The following is a 22,522-nucleotide window of genomic DNA, read 5'->3' on the forward strand; positions in this document are numbered from 1 at the left end:
GCTGCACGCGGGTGCTCCAGCCCCCTTCCAGCCCCCTCCCGTGGGAACCTGACGCCCTACACAGGCTGCTCCACCTGCGCTGAGAACAAACAGGGAGCGTCAGTGTGTCGAGTGAGGGTGGGCGCTGCCTGGAGACCGCAGAGAAAGCCAGCCGCCTCCTCCCGGGTTATGCCTGTGCTGGTCTGGGAACAGAACCATACCCACTCCTGTTTATCCCAGGCAGTTCTCACCGCTACCCCGGCCGCCCCTCAACCCCCAAGTCACTCTTCGTCCAGGCAGCCCTTTTCCCCTGCCAGGGTTCCCCGGGGGGAAACGCTGCCCCTTCCCCATCCTTGCCCGCTGAGGAGGGTTCCTTGAGCGCTTCGGGTGGAAGCGTGGGTGCTGGGCCTGAGGTAAGAGGCGAGGATGCGGGAACTACCCCAGCCCCGGGGCGAGGAGCTGCAGGGAACTACCAGCGATGGTGTCGCGGTCACTGAGGCCACTGCGGCAAAGTAGGGAACCCGTGGCGCTCCGCGCGGGCTACGGCATCTGCGCTGCAGCGACGGATCCCAGCATGCGGCCCCGTCTCGGCTGCCACCTCCACGTTCCCCGACCCACCAGGGGAAGACGCTAGACCCCGCGGCAGCCGGGCTCTACCCCGTCCGTCTTACGCTCCCTCCTTGCCCAACCTCCCTCCTCACAACCTCTCCATCCACTCCTAACCTCTCCCCAACCCTCGCCAACACACACACACACACACACACACACACACACACACACACACACAAACACACAGGCTCCCGAGAATTCTCCGGAACCGGGACGCTGGCGAAGGGGAGGGGGCGGGAAGGAAATCTCTAAGAGAAGACCAGAGAGATCTAGGGAGGGGGCGAGGACAGTCACGGGGGTCGGGGGTGGGAGGACGAGTAAGTCCGGAGCAGGAGAGGGGGGCGGAGAGTCACCTGGCAGGACAGAGGCGGACCCGAGCCTGGGAGGGAGGCGAGCCGAGGCGGGGCGAGGAGAGGAGGAGAGGAGGGGCGGAGGGGCGGAGGGGCGGAGGGGCGGAGGGGCGGAGGGGCGGGGGCCGGGGGTGGGGGCGGGAACCAGGCGGGGCGGGAGCCTCAGCCGGAATCTCCGCTGGAGCAGGTGGAGCCGCTGCGGGAGCCGGCCCGGCTGAGCGCAGGGAGGCGGCGGATGGGCCGGGGCCATGGAGCTGCTGAAGCCGAACCGGAGCGTGCCGGGATACGGACCCGGGCCGGCGGCTTCCCTGTGCCGCCCGGGGGGCCCCCTCCTCAACGGCAGCGGCACCGGCAACCTCAGCTGTGAGCCCCCGCGCATCCGCGGAGCCGGGACACGAGGTGGGTGCCTCCTTGAGCCCCGTCCACGAGCTCCTTCTCACTGCACCCCGCAACACTCAGAGGCCCCCCACTGCTTCCCCAAACGCCCACGCTGTCCCTTCATAGTACTCCGTCTGTCCCCAAACAGCTCCCCTGACACGTTTGTCCCCCACAGCCCATAAAACTCCATTGCAGCTTCACACTACCTGGTCAGAGCCCCTTCACACCCTGGTCCCCTGACCACCCCCAGAGCTCCTGGTCACCCCCAACACACAGCCCCCTCCTAGACAGAGACGGTGGGAAGACAAGGCCCTCCTCTGGCCAACCCTCCCAGGTCTCTCCTTTCCTTTTGCAGCCAGTTCACGGAGCCACAATGGGGAAGGAAAGCAAGATTGGGGGAAAGAAGGGGGCTGGTTGGGGAAGGGGCACTCTGGAAGACCTGAATGGGAAGTTAGCGTTATAATCTCCTGTGTCCCCCACCCAACCCCCTGCCTTCCCAAAAGAGATCCTCTAACCTGAATTAGGCTGGACATTGGACTGAGCGGCTGCTCTCTAGAGCTGCCTGTGTCCATTTCCTCAGATCCTCTTGCCTCCCAAGTTGGAGTTTTTCTCAAGGGTCTATACCCTCTCTCTTTCGCTGTCTCCAAGTAATGTCTCCAGGTCCCTTCCAAGCCCCTTCTCCAACCTGCCTCTCCTTAGGTTTCAGCCTCCTAGAGCCTGGCTGCCCAACTCATCATCCCATCCCTTTGTGCCACCTTTCCCCCCTCACCACCAGGCTGCTTCCACTCACCCAGTCCCCAAAGTGACTTTCATTCCTCCCATCAGCCAACATCCACATTTTCTCAATGACCCAGCTCAAGTCTTATTTTTCCCCTTCCTATACCTTTTCTTTCCTTAGATGGTTACTGGACACCTGCTATTATATAGTCTCTGGGCTAGGTGCCGGGTATACAGGGCTGAACTAGACCCAGTCTGCACTGTCATCTCCAGTGCAAGCGGGAGACAAAAACCAATGGGAAAATCACAGTCAGCATTGGAATTCCCACAAGAGGGACCAAACTCTGGGCACCCAAAGGAGATAGGGTCTGAAAACTTCACAGAGGGAACCTTGAAGTTGGAGTTCATTAGGCAGAAAAGGAAGAAGAGGGATTCCAGGAGAGGGAACAGTGTTAAGCAGAAGGAAATTATTCCAAGCTCTAGAAGGGAAAATGGGAATAAATTGCAATTCAAGTATTTATTTACCCCCATAAAATATTACATGCATTCTCGGACCGGTTGTCACGCACTCTCTCGTTGTTACACCCAGATTCTTTCACTCAACAAATATTTATGGAGCCAGAGATTGTGCTAAGCACTAAGGACAGGAGTAGCACAAAACTGACACAGCTCCTACTTCATGGAGCTCACAGTTCAGTGGGGGAGAAGGACAAGTAAGCAGAGAATTGCCGTACAGAGTGGGAAGTGCCTTGAGAGGGATGTGGGAACACAGAAGCGGAGCACCTCTATCTAGCCTAGCCTAGGCTTGGGAATCAGAGTTGGCCTCCTGAGGAGGTGAAGGCTAAATTGAAATAAAAATTTAAAAGCTGAGGGAAAGCCAGCCAAGTGAAGGGGCAGAAAAAGCAAAAAGCATCTCAAGCAGAGGAACAGTATGTGTAAACAGTCAGAGTTTAAGTCCATGGCCCTTTCGTTCAGTGTGTCATAGTTTCTGTGTGCCTGAGACGTGTACCATAAGAGAGGAATAATGAACACTCAAGATGAAGACCAGCCTAAAGGGTTTCCAGAGAGCCTTATGGACCTTGTCTAAGGAGTATGGATTTTATCCTGCGGGTAATGGGAACTACTGAAAGTTTCAGTAGTACTGCCAGGATTAGCTCTGTATTAAAGAGGATGGATTGGAGGACAATCCAATGGAGAGAGGAGCGTCCTTTAGAAGGCTATTATATTACATTGGTCCTGATGAAAGATGATGCTGGCGTAGACTAAGCTACTGGCAATGGGGATGGAGAGAACTGGGTGGATTTGACAGGCACTTCTGAAAGTGAAATCAACAGAACTTGATGATTTATTGGAAACGGAGAGGGAGGAAGAGGTCAAGGGATGACATCTAGGTTTCTGGCTTAGACAATTGGATGGATGTTGGTGCTGTATAATGAGAAGGATAACAAAGGAACAGAAACAGGTTTGAAGGAGATTATACATTCAATTTGGAGCCCACTGAGTTTAAATGCTGGTAAAATATCCAGGTGGAGTTACCCAGTAAGCTGTTGAATCCAAGGGTCTGGAACATAGGGGAGAGGTATGAGTTAGAAATACAAATTTGAAAGGTGTTTGTCTAAAGGTGGTAACGGAAGCCATGAGAATAGATTAAATCATACAGAGATTGTGTCAGATGGAGAAAAAAAAAAGAAAGAGGTCCTGAGACAGGACCCTGAGGAAGGCCAATTTTTAAAAAAATTTTATTTATCTATTTATTTTTATACAGCAGGTTCTTATTAGTTATCTATTTTATACATATTAGCATATATATGTCAATCCCAATCTCCCAGTTCATCCCACCACCACCCGCCCCGCTTTCCCCCTTTCGTGTCCGTACATTTGTTCTCTACATCTGTGTCTCTATTTCTGCCTTGCAAACTGGTTCATCTGTACCATTTTTCTAGATTCCACGTTGATATATGATACTTGTTTTTCTCTTTCTGACTTACTTCACTCTGTATGACAGTCTCTATGTCCATCCACGTCTCTACAAATGACCTAATTTTGTTCCTTTTTATGGTTGAGTAATATTCCATTATATATATATACCACATGTTCTTTATCCATTTGTCTGTCGATGGGCATTTAGGTTGCTTCCATGTCCTGACTATTGTAAATAGTGCTGCAATGAACATTGAGGTGCTTGTGTCTTTTTGAATTATGGTTTTCTCTGGGTATATGCCCAGGAGTGGGATTGCTGGGTCATATGGTTAGTTCTATTTTTAGTTTTTTAAGGAACCTCTATACTGTTCTCCATAGTGGCTGTATCAATTTACATTCCCACCAACAGTGCAAGAGGGTTCCCTTTTCTCCACACCCTCTCCAGCATTTGTTGTTTGTAGATTCTCTGATGATGCCCATTCTAATCGGTGTGAGGTGATACCTCATTGTAGTTTTGATTTGCATTTCTCTGATAATTAGTGATGTTGAGCATATTTTCATGTGTCTCTTGGCCATCTGTATGGGAAGACCAATTTTTAAAAGCCAAGCAGAGGAAGGAGAGTCCATGAAGTAGATCTAGATGAGACCATCAGAGAGACAAGAAGGCAAGGAAAAAAGAAAGTTTCAAGCAGCGTGGGAGAAGTGATGTCAAATACTGCCCATATAAGTCAGATAAGGTCATAGCAGCATCCTTCCGATTCAATAACAAGGAAGTCTTAGGAGAAGCTGTGGGTGTTAGGGGGTGGCCACAGTTGGTAGAAGTTTGGGCCACGGGGGAGGGGTTATAAGAAGTGAACCAAGGTGTGCAGATAAAACTTGCCAGAAGTTTGGTAGGGAGAGAGAGAGAGACAAAGAGAAAACAGGATAGTGCTAGAAATAACATGGGGCTGAGGAGGATAACATGGGATTGAGGAAGGGTGTGTGTGTGTGTGAGCGCACGCTCATGCATGGTTTGTCTTTTGAGTGTGTATGTGTTGTAGAGATAAGGCCATTTTAAAAATGTTGATGGGGATTGGGCCAAGAGAGGAAGGTTGAAGTGCAGAAGATAGCAGGGCTAGCTAATAGAGTAAGGGACCTTGAGAAAGCAGAATGTGAAGTGATTCAGAGCACAAGTCATCTAGACGTTGCTGCCCACACACATTTGGATGTGACAGCTGGCAGTCAGAAGCTACCCACAGAGACTCTGTTAGCCACACTCGCTCAGCTGTTACCCCGAAAGACGCATCTTACCCAGGCTCACTCCAGTGTTACTGATAGACATATGGATGTTACTCACATTATTCTGATATAATCCACATAGACTTGAATGTTACCCATGTTCACTCAGACGCTACCCACAGAAAAGCAGATGTCACCCACACTCACTTTAATATTGCCCGCTGTCATTCAGATATTACTCATCCATTAAACACACTCGCTTTTGTTTTATTATTATCCACGTACAATCAAATATTACCCATGCTCACTTAAGTAACCCTCCTCCAGATATTACCCATAAAGTCACAGATATTACTCTTACATATTCAGATATTACCCGCAAAGACTCAAATACTACCTATGTTCCCTCAGGCGCTCAGTTATTTTACTCAATAAGATTAACATCTTAATCTGTTAATATCTCATATTCACACTCACTTAAATATTGCCCACATATACTTGCATATTACTTCTGCTCAGTCAGCTATGATCACCATCAGCTGGATATTCCCCCATTCACATACAGACCTCTGAATGTAACCCATGCTTCCTGGAGATGTTACTTACAAAATGAGATGTTATCTGCAGACCCTGGCTCATTCAAATGTTACAACACTTACTCAGATATTACCTAAATTTACAGGCAACACACACTCAATCAGATATTACCTATAGACACGTAGCTGTTACCCTTCTCCAGATATTGCCTACAGGAATATGTGTTACTCTCACCCACCCAGATATCAGCTCCAAGACTAAAGTATTACCCAATGCTCACTCTGATCTTACCTACATACACACCCTGCATATTATTTCTGCCCCCTCAGTTAGAATCCATTAACATGTGGATGTCCCCATCACCCAGCTGTTACCTACAATCAGCTCGATGCTATCCATGCTCACCACAGAGGCATGAGTACTACTTTGATGCCTGAGTGATGGGTGACCAGATCCAACACACCGTGAATGGCAGGATTTAAAGCATCAGCAGCTTCAGTGTTCTGTGGAATCCTTTCTTAGAAAAGCCTGTTTTTGTTTCATGTCACGTCATCTGGATTTTTCTACCCACACCTCTCTGCCATCATCTGGACAGAAGAAATGCAGATCCTCTAGACCCCAGAAGCAGAACTGAACTGTCCCAGTCTTCTGAGTCCCCTGGTCTGATTTCTGCTCTCCTCTCATCCCCAGCAGAATGCAGCGCACAGATAGACTGTCAAGGCACTAGTGGCTGTACCCCAGGAGGTGCATCTCCCATTCTGCCACCCCTGAAGCCACTGTGGTCATTCATATGCCACCACACAAACATACATGGATGCATACACACACACACACACACACACAGAGTTTCCCCTGTTCTTAACATCCTGCATTAGTGTAGTACATTTGTTATAATTGATGAGCCAACACTGATACATTATTAACTAAGTTCCATAGTTTACATTAGGGTTCACTCTTTGTGTTGTATGTTCTATGGGTTTTCAGAAATGTATAATGACAGTTATGCACCATTACAGTACCATATAGAATAGTCTCACTGCCCTAAAGGTCCCCTGTGCTCCACCTATTTATTCTTCCCTGCCTTTCCCAAGATCCCTAGCTCTAAGATTGCTTTTACTTAGCCTTTTCACATCTCCTAACTGTTCAACAGCAAAGACTTAGAGAGATGGTGATGGCTGGAAATAAAGTAACAGCTGGAAGTGCCCAGTTAAACAGCAAAGCATTGTACAGTTGTTGGTCATTTTTACTGGGACTTTGTCCTCTAGTTTTCAGAGGTCCCCACACAGATTGGGAACTTCATAATAGAGGGCCTAGCCCCATCTTTCACCTGCACCACAATTAGCCAAGTTCAGGGATACACACGGGATCCATTAGCCAGATGAATGAATGAGAAATGTGCTTTTCACAGTTTAGAATGCCATACAAACTTGAGGTGTGTTTGTTGAATCAAGAACTAGTTGAAGAGAGGGACTTCCTGGTGGTCCAATGGTTAGGACTCAGTGCCATCACTGCCAGGGCCCGGGTTCGATCCCTGGTCGGGAACTAAGATCCTTCAAGCCCCGCGGCACGGCCAAAAAAAAAAAAAAAAAAAAACACAAACTAGTTGAAGAGAAACATTCAGCGGACAGAGGAGGAAGTGATAGAGAAGATAGAACTAGAGACATTAAGGGGTAAGGGGAGAGAGGCGGAGAGGGGCAACGGACTGGGAGGAGACATAGAGTGCAAGATAGACCACCTGCTCTATTTTTCTGGGTCCAAGGACCTCTCTGACAGAGATCCCCCCCCAAAGTTCTTTATTTCCCCCTACACACACACACGCACACACACACACACACATACACCTCAAATTGTCACACATAAACCTGCCATAAGCCTTCCCTGCAGAGAGGGGCCCAGCTTCTACATGAGACACAGGTGGTTTGTATATAATAGTAAAAGTAACACATCCAAAATCACAGCCTGTCATTTGCCCCCTCCCTTCCACCAACAAAATCCTCCAACATGGGTCTCTAAAGAGACAGAGGCAGCAAGGAGAGTGCATGCTGGAGCTTTAGAAGCACAGAGGTGAAAGATGGATGAGGAGGGACAGAGCAGGTGCATTTATGTGGAGAGTGACCAAGATCCATTTAAGATTCATCAGCAAGCAGGTGTTAACAGCTCCTGTGCAGGGGACATTATGCCAAATGCTAGGGACATGCTGGAGAACGTGATGGGCATTGCCCTTGTGCTCAAGAGATCATAGTCTAGTGGTGGAGATAGAAAATGAACAGAATAATACAGTGAGAAATGCCATGGTAGAGTATAGAGGGGGACAGCATCATGAATGACAGAGAAGGGAGGAAGCGGTAGAAGGCAAAGCATTTTAGAGATCTAGAGACTGGCTTCTATTCTGAATCGGCTCCTAACTTACTGGGTGCTCTGAACAAGTAATATCACTGCTGAGTTCAGTTAGGGGATCTCTTGTAAGTAGCACTTACTCGAAGTCTACAACAACTTCTGAATAAGTACAAACTATTGTTATGAGAAAACAGTTTAATTTGGGAGCTCAGGCCGAAGTCAGCCAATGTATGGGGCTATGAAAAAGGGCCCTGCAGCTCTGGGCCCTTCCCTCCCCCCAACTTGGCAGGCTCTGTCCCTGCCCTCTCTCCCTCCAAGCTCCAGTCTCCCTCATGCTGAGGCCATGGGTATGGGTGACTGGGTCCAGTTTAATTTAATTCAATTCAATTTTGTCTGGGTTTGCTTGGCTGTGATATGGAAGCCCAATGATGAATCCTTCTCCCAATAGGCAATGACAAAAATGAATGGGGTCAGCCCTTTGTCTAGCCCAGCAACACTACATGTCCCTCCTGTGAGCTCCCAGAGCACTCTGTGTATTCCTCAACCTCACTCCTTATCACACCATGTGACAATTATCTGTTTATACATCTGAGTTTCCCTCTAGACTGTGAGCTCTCAGATGAGAGCTCACAGGGCATTTGCCATGTCCTCTTTGTCCCCAGGGCCTGGTATAAAGGGAGTCCTCTGTAAATGCTTGTGGAGTGAGAATGAATGTTTGTAGATAATTAAAATATAAGGCAGAAAGTAAACGGTTCTAACAGATGTGTAGGGAACATGCATGGTCAGAGGAAGGGGAGATTAGCTCCAAATAAGGTGTCCAGAAAGGCCTAACAGAGGAGGGGGCAGTCTGTCTGAGTCTTGAAAGACAATGGTGAATAGAAATTTACCAGATAACAGAAAACAAGTTTGTTATTGAAAGTCATTAATGGGGGGGAGGTAATAATAGTCGGGGGGCGGGGGCAGCGAAAGCATTTTAGGCTGAGAAACTGACATGAGCAAAGGAGAGAATCATGAATGCACATGATGCCTTCTAGAAACTGAGTCATCCGGTGACTTAAGTTGGGTGCATTGCAGGGAGGAAGTGGGGGGAGGAAGAGGGCAGTTCTGGGAGAATCTGGATGACAAGCTAAAGGGTTGCAGACAGGTGAGAGTAGGTGAAGGGTCTTTTTGTTTGTTTGTTTGTTTTGTTGTCATTGTTGTTTTTTAAGACAATAAAGACATGTTCGGACCTGCGTTTCAAAAGATAGTGGGTGGTCAACTGGGTCAAATGCTGCCGGGAGGTCAAGTAGAATAAGCTGAGAAGAGACCTGTGGATTTAGCAGTTAAAGCTCAGTTACCTCGAGAAGTGTCCAAACAGTAATGGGGGAACAGGTCACTGGATTGTAACAGTTTGAGGGGTGAATGAAAAGATGGAAATAATCTTTTCAAGAAGTTTGGCTGCAAAGAGAAGGAAGGATTTGGAACAAAGCTTGAGAAGTGACAGGCTTTCTTAAGGAAGGGTAGAGTTAGGCCACTTTAACTAGGCCTCCAGGGGTTAGAAAGGTAAAGGATTCAAGTTCACCATTTACTGAGTGGGTCCTAGGGGTTGGGGGCGGGGGCGGGGATTTGGAAAGCAGGGGATCTGGCTGGGTAGTGGGGGTTGGAGGACTGGGGATAAGTGAAATTGGAGAGCTGGGCTGAGTGGGGGCCAGGACCCCTACTGCGACCTCCCCTTTTTCCTACCCAGAATTGGAGCTGGCCATTAGGGTCACCCTCTACGCTGTGATCTTTCTGATGAGTGTCGGAGGAAATGTGCTCATCATCGTGGTCCTGGGACTCAGCCGCCGTCTGAGGACCGTCACCAACGCCTTCCTGCTCTCACTGGCAGTCAGCGACCTCCTGCTGGCCGTGGCTTGCATGCCCTTCACCCTCCTGCCCAATCTCATGGGCACATTTATCTTTGGCACAGTCGTCTGCAAGGCGGTTTCCTACTTCATGGGTAGGTGAACAACCGACCTGCCTCCCTCGCCCCTCTCCCCTTCTAAAGTCCTTGCCGGATGTAGGGGGTCTTTCTCCGTCAGCGGGTATGGAAGTCACACTGGTGAGTGTGTCGTACAGGTTTCCTAGGTGACCCCTTCCTCTTCCCTTGCTAGGCGTGTCTGTGAGCGTGTCCACGCTAAGCCTCGTGGCCATCGCCCTGGAGCGGTACAGCGCCATCTGCCGACCACTGCAGGCGCGTGTGTGGCAGACGCGCTCACACGCGGCTCGAGTGATCGTAGCCACGTGGATGCTGTCCGGGCTGCTTATGGTGCCCTACCCGGTGTACACTGCCGTGCAGCCAGCGGGACCGCGTGTGCTGCAATGCGTGCATCGGTGGCCCAGTGCGCGAGTTCGCCAAACCTGGTGAGGGTCCCTAGAACCCAGTCCCGGGAATTCCCTTCTCCATCTCCATCAGATACTCACGAGCATTACCCGGAATCTCCCTCCAGCTGCTCTAACAATTACCACTACAATTCCCTTTCCCACCACCCTGGGATTCCCATTCGGGGCTTCTCCCCAGGTCTCTAACCCTTCCCGGCCGCATACCCAAATCCTACTTCCACCTCTGGGGCCTGGTCACCAGCCCTAGAAACATCAACCCTTGGGTCTTCCTGCATCTGTGATTAGAGCTGGACGGAGACCCGCGTGACTGGTCTGTGCTCTGTCTCTAGGTCGGTACTGCTGCTCCTGCTGCTGTTTTTCGTGCCCGGGGTGGTTATGGCGGTGGCCTACGGGCTTATCTCCCGCGAGCTCTACTTAGGGCTTCGCTTTGACGGTGACAGTGACAGCGAGAGCCAGAGCCGGGTCGGAAGTCAAGGAGGACTGCCTGGTGGGACCGGACGAGGTGGGTGAAATCCAGGAGGGGCGGGACTTTGGGAAGAGGCGGGACATAAAGTGGGTGGGGCGGAAAGGTGTGTGAGTAGGAAGAGAGACTGGAAATGGGGGGGGGGGGGTTGGGGGGAGACCGCTGGAGATTTGGAGAGCTCAGCCTTCTGTTCTGACCGCCCACTGCCTGTGCTCAGGCCCTGCCCACCCGAACGGGCGTTGCGGATCGGAGACCCGGCTGGCTGGTGAGGACGGCGATGGCTGTTATGTGCAGCTTCCGCGCTCCCGGCCTGTACTGGAGCTGTCCGCGCTGACCGGACCCACGCCTGGGCCAGGATCCGGCACCCGGCCGGCCCAAGCCAAGCTGTTAGCTAAGAAGCGCGTGGTGCGGATGTTACTGGTGATCGTTGTGCTTTTTTTCCTGTGTTGGTTGCCAGTGTACAGCGCCAACACGTGGCGCGCCTTCGACGGCCCCGGTGCACATCGCGCCCTTTCGGGTGCGCCCATCTCCTTCATCCACTTGCTAAGCTACGCCTCTGCCTGTGTCAACCCCCTGGTCTACTGCTTCATGCACCGTCGCTTTCGCCAGGCCTGCCTCGACACCTGCGCCCGCTGCTGTCCTCGGCCTCCGCGAGCTCGCCCCAGACCTCTACCGGACGAGGATCCTCCCACCCCCTCCATCGCCTCACTCTCCAGGCTGAGCTACACCACCATCAGCACGCTGGGACCTGGCTGAGGGGTGGAGCGGGAGTGGGAGCCGAGGCAGGACAGACGGACTGGCCCCATCCAGACGCACAAGAGACATAGACCACCTGACACAAGAGACTGACTAACCCCAACGCACAGGAAAAGGTGGCTTACCCCACACAGGAAAGAAGGTACTTGATGTGAGACTGAGCCTGGTACACAGAGACATGGCACTGACCTTGGACATACAGACACAGCGTCCCTAGCTGTGGACTATCTCTACACTGTGGAAACTCTGACAGGGGCTGACTTGCCTCTCACACATATAGTAATGGCGTTGAATCTTTTAGGGCTCTGGAGCCTGGCACAGGAATGACTCCTGAGATGCTCCAGGCTGCCCCCAGTTTGACCTCACCGTGCCCTTCCCCAATCAGCGCTGCAAACACCAACCTGCCTAATCTCACACTTCCCAGACCAGCAAGCTGTTTTGCACTGAAAAGTCCTTTCATTCCTTTCCAGTTAAATACTATAGGCCTGCCCCTCCTCCCTTACCCAACTTTTTCAAGAAATAATAAATGACTTGGCTTCCCCCTTAATTTCCTTTTTGGACTTTTTTGGGGCACGCGTGGAGGCGCAGGACTTTGTAGAGTCCTCTCCGTCAGGTCCCCCCGCCCCTGCTGCTCACTCTTGTGCGTGACCCCCTGCCAAAAAGCCCATGGTCTGAGTCCAGATGAGGCTGTGTGAATTCTCTCCGAGCGGTCACCCTGGACCCACCTCACACCACAGTCGTATGCAGTAGCTGGGAATGGGGGTGGGGCTGGGAAGTGGGACATCCATGACCCATAATGATTCCTGAGCACATTGTCCTAAAGTGGTACCATTGTTAAGGTACTGTATTAATAGATGCTTATTAAAATTTTAATGAAAAGAGGAAGCAGTGTATGACAAGACTCAGTTTATTCCATGTGTATTTGAAACACCATGGGTCAGAACATGACAGGCATACAGAATTAATTAAAGAGTAGGGCCTTTTTAATGCACTCTTCCCCATGGAAACACCCTTACTGGCCAGCAGCAAGGAGGAGAGGTAGCGTGGGGAGACAGGGACGTGGACCTGAATAGGAGTCCCAGAGCCCAGCCTCCCTCTTGACTATAAGACTGATCCAGCCCCAGAGAGGGGCAGAGACAGCAACATCAGCCCTCCACACACATAATGACAAACAGGAAGAACAGATGACCTGACCAAGGGGACATACATAAATAAACAGAGGCATGGTATGCTGGGAGAGGGCTCCTTGACACTTCATCTTGTAATAGATGGGGAAACTGAGACCCAGAGCAAGACAGAAAGCTGCTCAAGGTAATACAATAAATTGGACCAAGGCAGAAATAATCCTATTGAAGTAGGCACTGAGCTGGAGGTTGGAGAGACGCCATACCCATCAAGGGGCAGACCCAAGTTCTGTGGGGCCTGGAGCTTATAAAACTGGGTGCCCTTTTTTAAGAAAAAATAAAAAAATGAAATTACAGATACAAAATTGCTAGGACACTGACCAGGGCCTTTGGAAGAGACCTGTGCAATGAGGAGCCCTGAAATTTAAGCCTCATTAGCTTCTCAGCCAATAATATCTCTAAAATCCCCCCACTATGCTGGACAAAGGCTGGATGGAGTGAAGGGCAGTGAGAAAGGAGAGTGGTCTTCTCTTTACCAATGCTAAGCTGCCCCCATCCATCCTTTCTACAGGGCTCTGGGCTGCAAGAGGCAGGAGGAAGGAAGAAGAGGGTGGCGAAGGCGTTCCAAGCTGTCCACTAAGACAGCACTGGTTAAAAATAGAATCCCAGCTGGTCGGAGTTGTGGAAAGTAAGATATTGGACATTTTTCTCTCATGCCAGCTTTCCAGGGGGTGGAAATAAGGTTGCCCATTGCCCTTGCAGCATTCCCCAGCCCCTATCCCCACTATCCCTTCTGAAGGAGAGACCGCCTTGTTGAGGCTGCCCCACTGTCAGCCCCTCCAGCTGGGGCCTGGGCTCCTGCTGACCATCAGATGGAGGTGGGGAGCTCAGTGGGGGAGCGATCAGTCCAGCCTCTCAGCCTGGAGTATGAGCTCAAGTACAGTGGCCCAGGGCTAGCCTAGAACCTAGTGCATAGGCACGACCTAAATAACGCCATTTCACACACTGTGCAGCCCTTTCATCTACAGAATACTTACACATCCATCACTCCACTCCCTATCTAGTTACCAGATGTGGAATCTTGGGACCCTCCCATCTTTTTACCATCTCTTGAAATCTGACAAAACATTTCAGGTCCAGATGTAATACCACTGTCTCCATGAAGTCCTGCTTGGTCATCCTCGCAAAGCTTGTCTGCTTGTAGAGTACTTACTGCTTTCTCTCTTCTGTCATACTTATTTGTATTCCTGCCTGATTTCCCATCCTGGGCAGGGAACAGCATGATGTCGTGGGAAGATGACTGAGCCTGGGCCTAGAAGGTGGGGTGATGGAGGGGGTGGGGGTGAAATCTAATGCTTCTTGGTGCTGTGTGACAGGAGTTTGTATATACCAGTTCATTTCATTCTCAAAACTCTTCTCCAGAACAATTTCATTTGACAGAAGAGGAAAGTGAAGCTGAGAAAGCTTAGGGAAGTTACACAAGCACTACAGCTAGAACGGAGGCAGGAACTGAGCTCAGGTATCTGCCTCCAAAGCTTTATTTCTTTCCATTATGCTGTTTTGCCTTCTTTCAAGCCTTGAAGATCTGGGTACCAGTGGTCTTGCCTTTTAAAAGTTGTGTGATTCTGCACAAGTTATCTTAGTGAGTTCTCAGTCTCACCTGTAAAATGGGAATAATTACATTAACTTCTGTGATGTTGTGATTCATAATAAGCAAAATCAGTCTTGAGGGAAAAAATGGAGCTGGAGGAATCAGACTCCTTGACTTCAGACTATACTACAGGGCTACAGTAATCAAGACAATATGGTACTGGCACAAAAACAGAGATATAGATCAATGGAACAGGATTGAAAGTCCAGAGATAAACCCATGCACCTATGGTCACCTAATCTATGACAAAGGAGGCCAGAATATACAATGGAGCAAAGACAGCCTCTTCTATAAGTGGTACTGGGAAAACTGGACAGCTACATGTAAAAGAATGAAATTAGAACACTCCCTAACACCATACACAAAAATAAACTCACAAAGGATTAAAGGCCTAAAAAGGCCAGACACTATAAAACTTTTAGAGGAAAACATAGGCAGAACATTCTTTGACATAAATTGCAGGAAGATCTGTTTTGACCCACCTCCTAGAGTAATGAGAATAAAACAAAAATAACCAAATGGGACCTAGTTAAACTTAAAAGTGTTTGCACAGCAAAGGAAACCATAAATAAGACGAAAAACAACCCTCAAAAGGGGAGAAAATATTTGCAAAAAAAGCAACTGACAAAGGATTAATCTCCAAAATATACAAACAGCTCATGCAGCTTAATATCAAAAAAACAAACAACCCAATCAAAAAATAGGTGCAAGACCTAAACAGACATTTCTCCAAAGAGGACATACAGATGGCCAACAAACACATGAAAAGATGCTCAGCATCACTAATTATCAGAGAAATGCAAATCAAAACTACAATGAGATATCACCTCACACCAGTCAGAATGGCCATCACCACAAAAATCTACAAACAATAAATGCTGGAGAGGGTGTGGAGAAAAGGGAACCCTCTTGCACTGTTGGTGGGAATGTAAATTGATACAGCCACTATGGAGAACAGGAAGGAGGGTCCTTAAAAAACTAAAAATAGAACTACCATGTGACCCAGCAATCCCACTACTGGGTATGTACCCAGAGAAAACCATAATTCAAAAAGACACATGCACCCCATTGTTCATTGCAGCACTATTTACAATAGCCAGGATATGGAAGCAACCTAAATGTCTATCAACAGAGGAATGGATAAAGAAGATGTGGCACATATATACAATGGAATATTACTCAGCCATAAAAAGGAATGGAATAGTGCCATTTGTAGAGATGTGGATGGACCAAGAGACTGTCATACAGAGTGAAGTAAGTCAAAAAGAGAAAAACAAGTATCATATATCAACGCATATATGTGGAACCTGAAAAAAACTGGTATAGACAATCTTATTTACAAAGCAGAAATAGAGACACAGACTTAGAGAACAAATGTATGGATACCAAAGGGGAAGGGGGTGTGGGTAGTGGGATGAATTGGAAGATTAGGATTGACATATATACACTATTGATACCATGTATAAAATGGATAATTTATGAGAACCTACTGTATAGCACAGGGAACTCTCCTCAATGCTGGTGACTAAATGAGAAGGAAATCCAAAAAAGAGGAGACATATGTATATGTATAGCTAATTCACTTTGCCATACAGTAGAAAGTAACACAACATTGTAAAGCAACTCTACTCCAATAAAGATTTAAAAACAAAAAAGAAAGAAATATACATTCAGTCTTTGTCCTGTTCCTGGCACAGAGCTCTTTGGAATTTCCTAAGTGATGAGAGCCATAAAGGTATCTTTTGTTATATTAATGAGGTGACCTTTGGACCGCCGCTAGGTCACCTAAGGATGGGGGAGCTGGTTTGTCAGAGGAACCAACCAAGTGATTAGAGGGTTGTCAATTTCAGCCCCACTCCCTGACCTCCAAGGAGGGGAGGAGGGGAGAGGGCCTGGAGATTGAGATCAATCACTAACGGCCAATGATTTAATCAATTGTGCCTATGTAATGAAGCCTCCATAAAACCTCAGAAGGACAGGGGCTGACAGGTTGGTTAATGCATGAAGATTTGGGGAGAGTGTCTCGCTTGGAGAGGACATGGAAGCTCTGTGCCCCTACGCACATATCTTGCCCTCTGCATCTCTTCCATCTGGCTGTTCCTGAGTTATATCTTTTTATAATAAACCAGCAACTAGTAAGTAAAATGTTTCTCTGAGTTCTGGGAACTGTTCTAGCAAATGAATCAAACCAAAGGCAGGGATTGTGGGAACCTTCAATTTATAACTGGCTGGTGAGAAGCACAAGTGACAACCTGGACTCCCAACAGCATCTGGGGCAGGGGCGCGGGGAGGGGGGGGTCAGTCTTGTAGGACTGAGCTCTTAATCTGTGGGATCCGACACTATCTCCAGGTAGATAATGTCTGAACTGGGTTGAATTATAAGACACCCAGTTGGTGTCAGCGCACTGCTTGGTGGTGTAGGAAAAAACATTGTAATTGGTATCAGAATCATAATTCACACTGCCATTTTGAGAATTAGGTAAAACAATGCTCAAAAGTGCTTATTTGGGAATTCCCTGCTGGTCCAGTGTTTAGGACTCTGTGCTTTCACTGCCGAGGGCCCAGGTTCAATCCCCCTGGTCGGGGAACTAAGATACTACAAGCCGCGCAGCACGGCCAAAAGAAAAAAGTGCTTATCATTGTACCATTGTACAAGCACATATCATAAGAAGGGTTAGATTTGAGATTGCTTTAAGACCAGGATGAAGGAACAGCACCAGGAAACAAAGCCCTCTGCAGAGAGAAGGCCACCCCTAACTGAGGGGGACAGAACCCTGAGTCCAAGGGGAGGCTCAGAGTCTGCTAGGAGATGATGTTAGAAAGTGGTGGAGTCAGAATTTGAACCCAGGTCTACCTGACTCCAAAGCCCATGCTCTTTTCACTATACATCTTGACTTTGACCTCCAAGAAGGGACATTCAGGGCTGGGGAGTTGGGAGCAACTGGAACCACTCAGGACACTTCTCAGGGCTCAAAGTAGAAGCACAGGTAAGTCTATCTCTACAGACCTGGATCCTTCAGCAAGCCCCAGTTCTAGTATCTCCATGCCTGGAGGGAAGCCCCTGGAGAAAGGGAAGCCAGGTCCGCAAAAAATGAGGATGGCAGTTGTCCTGGAAATCTAACCCCCCTCAAACCTTCCAAGAAAGCAGGTTTCTAGCTAAGTCTCAGATATGGGGACAAACCAGAGAAGGGGCGGTATCACAGTGAACATGCATGGGGGTATGGGGGCCCTTCTGCCAGAAGCTGGCCCCTCTCCTAGACAACTCAATCCAGACCTTTGGAGGACTATACACTCTGATTACTCAGGTATGACTAGTGGGGAGCAAGGGGTGTTTTATGGACAGACTTTGTTCCTTCAGGTTATCTCTGGGAAGAAAAGCAAATGGAAAGGGTGGGGAAGAAAGCAGGCCCCATCTGAGGTAAAAGCTTTGTTGCTGGGATATAATGCCTGGAGGTGGGGCCATCCTGGAAGTGACAGTCCTTGTCACAGATTCTAACCATGGTTCACTGGTTGCTTCCTATTCTCTGAGCCTCATTAACTGTCCTCCAACTTTAGGGGCCACTTGGTCAGCCAGATGCTTAGTCCATCACAAAGATTAGCCCCTCCCTTTTGGTAGGGCCCAGCCTTTTCAAAACAGAATTCTAACCCAGCCATGTATCCACATCTTGAGAAAGGAAATAGTTAAGCAATTAGGCTCATTGTCTTAGGCGCTTTTTCTTAATCAAACAGGCACATTGTCTTAATCAAATTAGGCACATTGTCTTAATCAAATTAGGCACTTTGTCTTAATCAAACAGTCTGGGGCTCCAGAATACTAACCTGGCATGTAAGTAGTGAGAGATAAGACATGAAAGGGCTCTTGAGGAATGTATATTTATTTGAACGATAAGGCTGGTTTGAGTGAATTTCCCAGGGTGAAACAAATGGGCTTTGAGCAACAAGGGAACGGCAGAACACAAGACATTCCCAGCCAAGATACAAGATCCCATCTATGTGTCAAGAAACAGAGCTACCACACTGCACGTGGACAAGGAAAGGCAGGTGCAAAGGCCCCACCTGGACAGGGGCAGAGCCTTCCAGGTAGAACTCAGTTTGTGGGCAGGGGAAAAAAATCCCTTTTTTGCCTCAAATCAGACAATCCCTTGATCCTTCTAAATTTAGCTGTATTAGCCCTCCACGAAGTAATGGGCAGCACTGCAGGGAACTTAAAGGGCAGCCCCCAGGCTGCCTAGATGTGGGGATCTGTAGTTCAGCCCAGAAAAGGCAAGAGCAAGAGCGTAGCGTAGTTGAGGCAGGAAGTCTGGCTTTAAGTGCAGCCAGAGAGGTGGAGGACCCTCACATTGTCAGGGAGCAGCTGCCTCCACGAACTTGGAACGGTGACGCAAATCAAACCAGAACTAGGCAGCAAAAGTGGGGATATGGCCAGAGGAGACCAATATGCAGCTACAGGGTAAAGAGCTAACACCAGTTTCCTGGTCAGGGACCTCCCCTGCAGGTCCAGTGGTTAAGACCCTGTGCTCCCAATGGCCAAAGAAAAAAAAACAACTGGTCTCACTGAAAAGATCTGGTACCCAGTCTACCCAAATGCCATTAACTATGGAGTGATTAGCTCTGACTGGTTACTTTCTCTTTCTGAGCCTCAGTTCCCCTCATCCATCAGTATCCCTCACCTGGGGATATTGTATGTCTTGCTATGTAGTTGTGAGGGTTACATGAGATAGAGCAGCTATCTCCCCTGTGAAATACAAGCTAAGGGAAATTATTAGACGCCCTAGCATTGAGACAACGCTGGCCGCCACCTCTATATGTAATCCAAAGTAAAACTAATACTGAATCATGACATCATGTAATGAAGTCCAATAGACTTCTGCCTTTCCCATGATGAGCACTTTATTTTTTTTAATTTATTTATTTCTGGCTGCATTGGGTCTTCATTGCTGCACATGGGCTTTCTCTAGTTGCAGTGAGCGGGGGCTACTCTTCGTTGCAGTGCGTGGGCTTCTCATTGCGGTGGCTTCTCTTGTGGAGCACGGGCTCTAGGCACGTGGGCTTCAGTAGTTGCGGTGCATGGGCTCAGCAGTTGTGGCTCACGGGATCTAGAGCGCAGGCTCAGTAGTTGTGGCGCCTGGGCTTAGTTGCTCCATGGCATGTGGGATCTTCCTGGACCAGGGCTCGAACCCATGTCCCCTGCATTAGCAGGCAGATTCTTAACCACTGTGCCACCAGGGAAGTCCCCCATGATGAGTACTGTGGAGTCTATTTTTTTTGAAATCTCGAACACTGATTTACTTATTTTAATATTTTTATTAGTCATATATGCACATAAAGAGTCAACTATTCTACAACATTAAGACAAATAGCAGTCCCCGGGCCCCTCCCTGCCTTGCTCATTTCCCCTTCCCCAGAGGGAATGATTTTCAAATCTTTTAACCATTTTCTCCAGTATTTAACACCATGTCTTTTAATAACATGCTAATATTACTTCTGGGTTCTTCTGTTTGGCAGTATTACCTGTTGACTACCCTCCAAGGAAGATGAGGGTTTAACTCTCATTTCCACCAACCAGACACACACAATCCTATACCCCCTTTTCACCTAATAAAATAATAGCATAATTCTTGTTATTGTGATATCCAGGCTCCAAGGTGATCCCCAATGATATTCACCTCCTTGTATTCATGACCCTATGTAGTCCTGTCCCACTTTAAGTAGGGCTGATGTATATAACCAACGAAATATCAAAATGTTTAATGAAGATGGGCTCCCATCCTGCACTTGCATGACTTGGCCTCACTCACCTCACCTTAATCCCAGCCCTGCTGGATTTTGTCTTTATTCAACATTTTGATGTTTTTGTTCATCATGGATTTTTTTTGCATTAATTTTATTTTTTTTAATATTGCACTAAAATATTTTTTATCTTGATGACTAAATTTTTTGATGCTCTTTTAAATTTTGCAACCAAAGCAAGAAAGCACCTCACTTTACCTTAGTCTTGGCCCTAACATATCCCAATAGCTTCTTGAGAAAGGATGAATGGAAAGTAAACTTTTGATATCTTTATGTCTATATATGTGTAATTCTGCCCTCACACTGGATTCCTAGTTTGGCCAGATATAGAATTCTAGGTTGGGAATTTTTTAATCAATATTTTGAAGATGTTCTTTTGAAGACCAAAGTCATTTGACTTCTGATCCTTTACTTTATGTAGTGGCTGTTGATTTTGGAATTTGGTTGGTTGTACAGGTCAGTCCTATTCACAGTAGGACAGGACTTAGTTTAACAGTGGAGGACTGACAGCTGATCAGAAGTTCTGAGCAGTGGATAGAGCTTGGCAGCTGGGAGCTTCATTGTGGGTTGATCTCGTTAGGCTGTTTGTTGGGAACTCCAGATGTCAAGACCTTCAGTTCTTTCCTTATTGGCTGGTGAGATGTCCTAGAGAACTTCTCCAATTCCCTGGAGAGAATAAAGGCCGGGGTTGCAGCATTTGGGGAGCCAGTGGGAGAAGACCTTGGGGTGGGGGTAGGCTGACCAGGCATTTACTGTGCATATGAGCACTTAAGCTTCTGGTTGTTTTATGGTATGCCTGCTTTCAAGTGTGCCTGAAGAACCCTCAATTTTCCTTCACCAGACAAATCTCTTGTCTTCTGCCCAGTGAGAAGAGCAGTAGAGAGTTAGGGAAGGGATCTAGAAATCTTTTTCTCAACAGCTGTCAACCAATCTTCTTTTATTTTCCGTCCCCCTCCCACTTCCAGAGATATCTTGAACCACCAATTCCTAGGCCTTTTAAGGGTTCTGCCATTTAGTCATGGCAGTTCTTTGTTTACCCTGAAGGGTTAGGTTTCTGCTTACTTAGGTCTCCTAAGTCATAAAATACCTGTCCATCTATTTTTTAGTTTCCAAAATTTTGTCATCACCTCTTTTTTCTCACCATCTCTGAGGATTTATACCTTAAAAAAAAATCCCTTGAAACTCAGTTAAGGGATCAGGAAATCTTCAGCATGGTGCCAGAGGGGCAACAGAGCATAAGAGATGGGGACACATTATACATTTTGGCCCAGGATAGATGAGGAAATCCTATTTCCTAACTTTCTCTCACTTTCACCCATATTGCAAATAGTACCTTAGGGGGGAAAATCCCTTTCCTGTACTTTTAGTGGGGTTTTAAAAGAGAGCAAAATTTTATGACTGTGTTCAAAGTGTAATCTTTCCTGGGAAGTGCCCTAGGCCTCTGCTGAGTTTTCTCTTGAATTATCCAGCACCTGATGGGCTGCTTTAGGAGATAAATTTTGGCCTTTAAGAGAGCAAATTCTGCTGGTGCTTGTGGAAATACAATTCCACTATCAGCATATTCAGTGCATTCCTTAAATAATCACTTTAATTGTAACAAGTATAATTTAACAATTATAAAAACAATTATAAAATTAGTTATTTTATGGAGAGAGCATGAACAAGGAGGACGTTCCCATGAATGGGCACTGGGTCCGGCTTGCGTGGTCTTTGCCTTGTCACACTGCCTTCCAGTAAATCCTCTCAAGGGCAGGTTCTGAAGGAGAGACTGACCCAGGCCAGTTCTGGAGGAGATGTAGACATGTGAGGTGTGCCCAAGGGAGGGGTGGTTCAGCGCCAGGCCCTGCCACACGCAACACGCAAAACTTCGGGCTCCAGCTGGTACCGACTGATAGGTCACCTTGCTTGGCTGAGCCCCAGGGAAATCGGATCTGTCTGTTTCTCAGGGGCTGCGGCGCCGCCCTCCCGACGCCCCGCCCCTTGGGCCCCCACCCGTGGGCGCACATGAAGCCCGTGCGCTCCTGCCAGCTTTGAACTTGCAACGTCTGCTGTTGGGAACCTGAGCAATGCACCGGAAACGGCTGTCAGGAACGGCTGGGATGAGAGGAGGGAGAGAGGCTGGTGCACAGAGGGTGCCGCTGGGTGAAATGGGCTTTCTGGACAGGGACGCGACAGAAAAGACGTGCAAAGAAAAGTGGCTGGGTCGGGAGGAGGGTGAGCGGCTGGGGAGACTAACGAGAGGAGGAGGTAATGAACGGAAGGGATCAGGATGATGGGCGGGGCTGCTTGAGTGAGTGATCAATAGGGAAGGGAAACAGATGGGCAAGAAGAA

At 48.2% G+C, this 22,522-nt stretch overlaps 1 protein-coding gene across 3 annotated transcripts; it reads left to right on the forward strand.

The window, feature by feature from the left end:
* Positions 1-1,186: 1,186 nt before the first annotated feature.
* CCKBR (cholecystokinin B receptor) lies at positions 1,187-11,625 on the forward strand. 3 transcript variants are annotated; one of them, XM_059929515.1, is made up of 5 exons: positions 1,187-1,337; positions 9,772-10,023; positions 10,178-10,427; positions 10,736-10,908; positions 11,087-11,625. In XM_059929515.1, exons 1-5 carry the CDS (start codon positions 1,187-1,189, stop codon positions 11,623-11,625), a joined length of 1,365 nt encoding a protein of 454 aa, XP_059785498.1. The 3 variants fall into 3 exon arrangements, with proteins under 3 accessions (XP_059785498.1, XP_059785499.1, XP_059785500.1); XM_059929516.1 differs by having other exon boundaries at positions 10,736-10,893; XM_059929517.1 differs by lacking the exon at positions 9,772-10,023 and having other exon boundaries at positions 10,736-10,893.
* The last annotated feature ends 10,897 nt before the right edge of the window (positions 11,626-22,522 follow it).

The sequence above is a fragment of the Balaenoptera ricei genome, chromosome 8, assembly GCF_028023285.1.
Source record: "Balaenoptera ricei isolate mBalRic1 chromosome 8, mBalRic1.hap2, whole genome shotgun sequence".
Taxonomy (NCBI): Eukaryota; Metazoa; Chordata; class Mammalia; order Artiodactyla; family Balaenopteridae; genus Balaenoptera; species Balaenoptera ricei.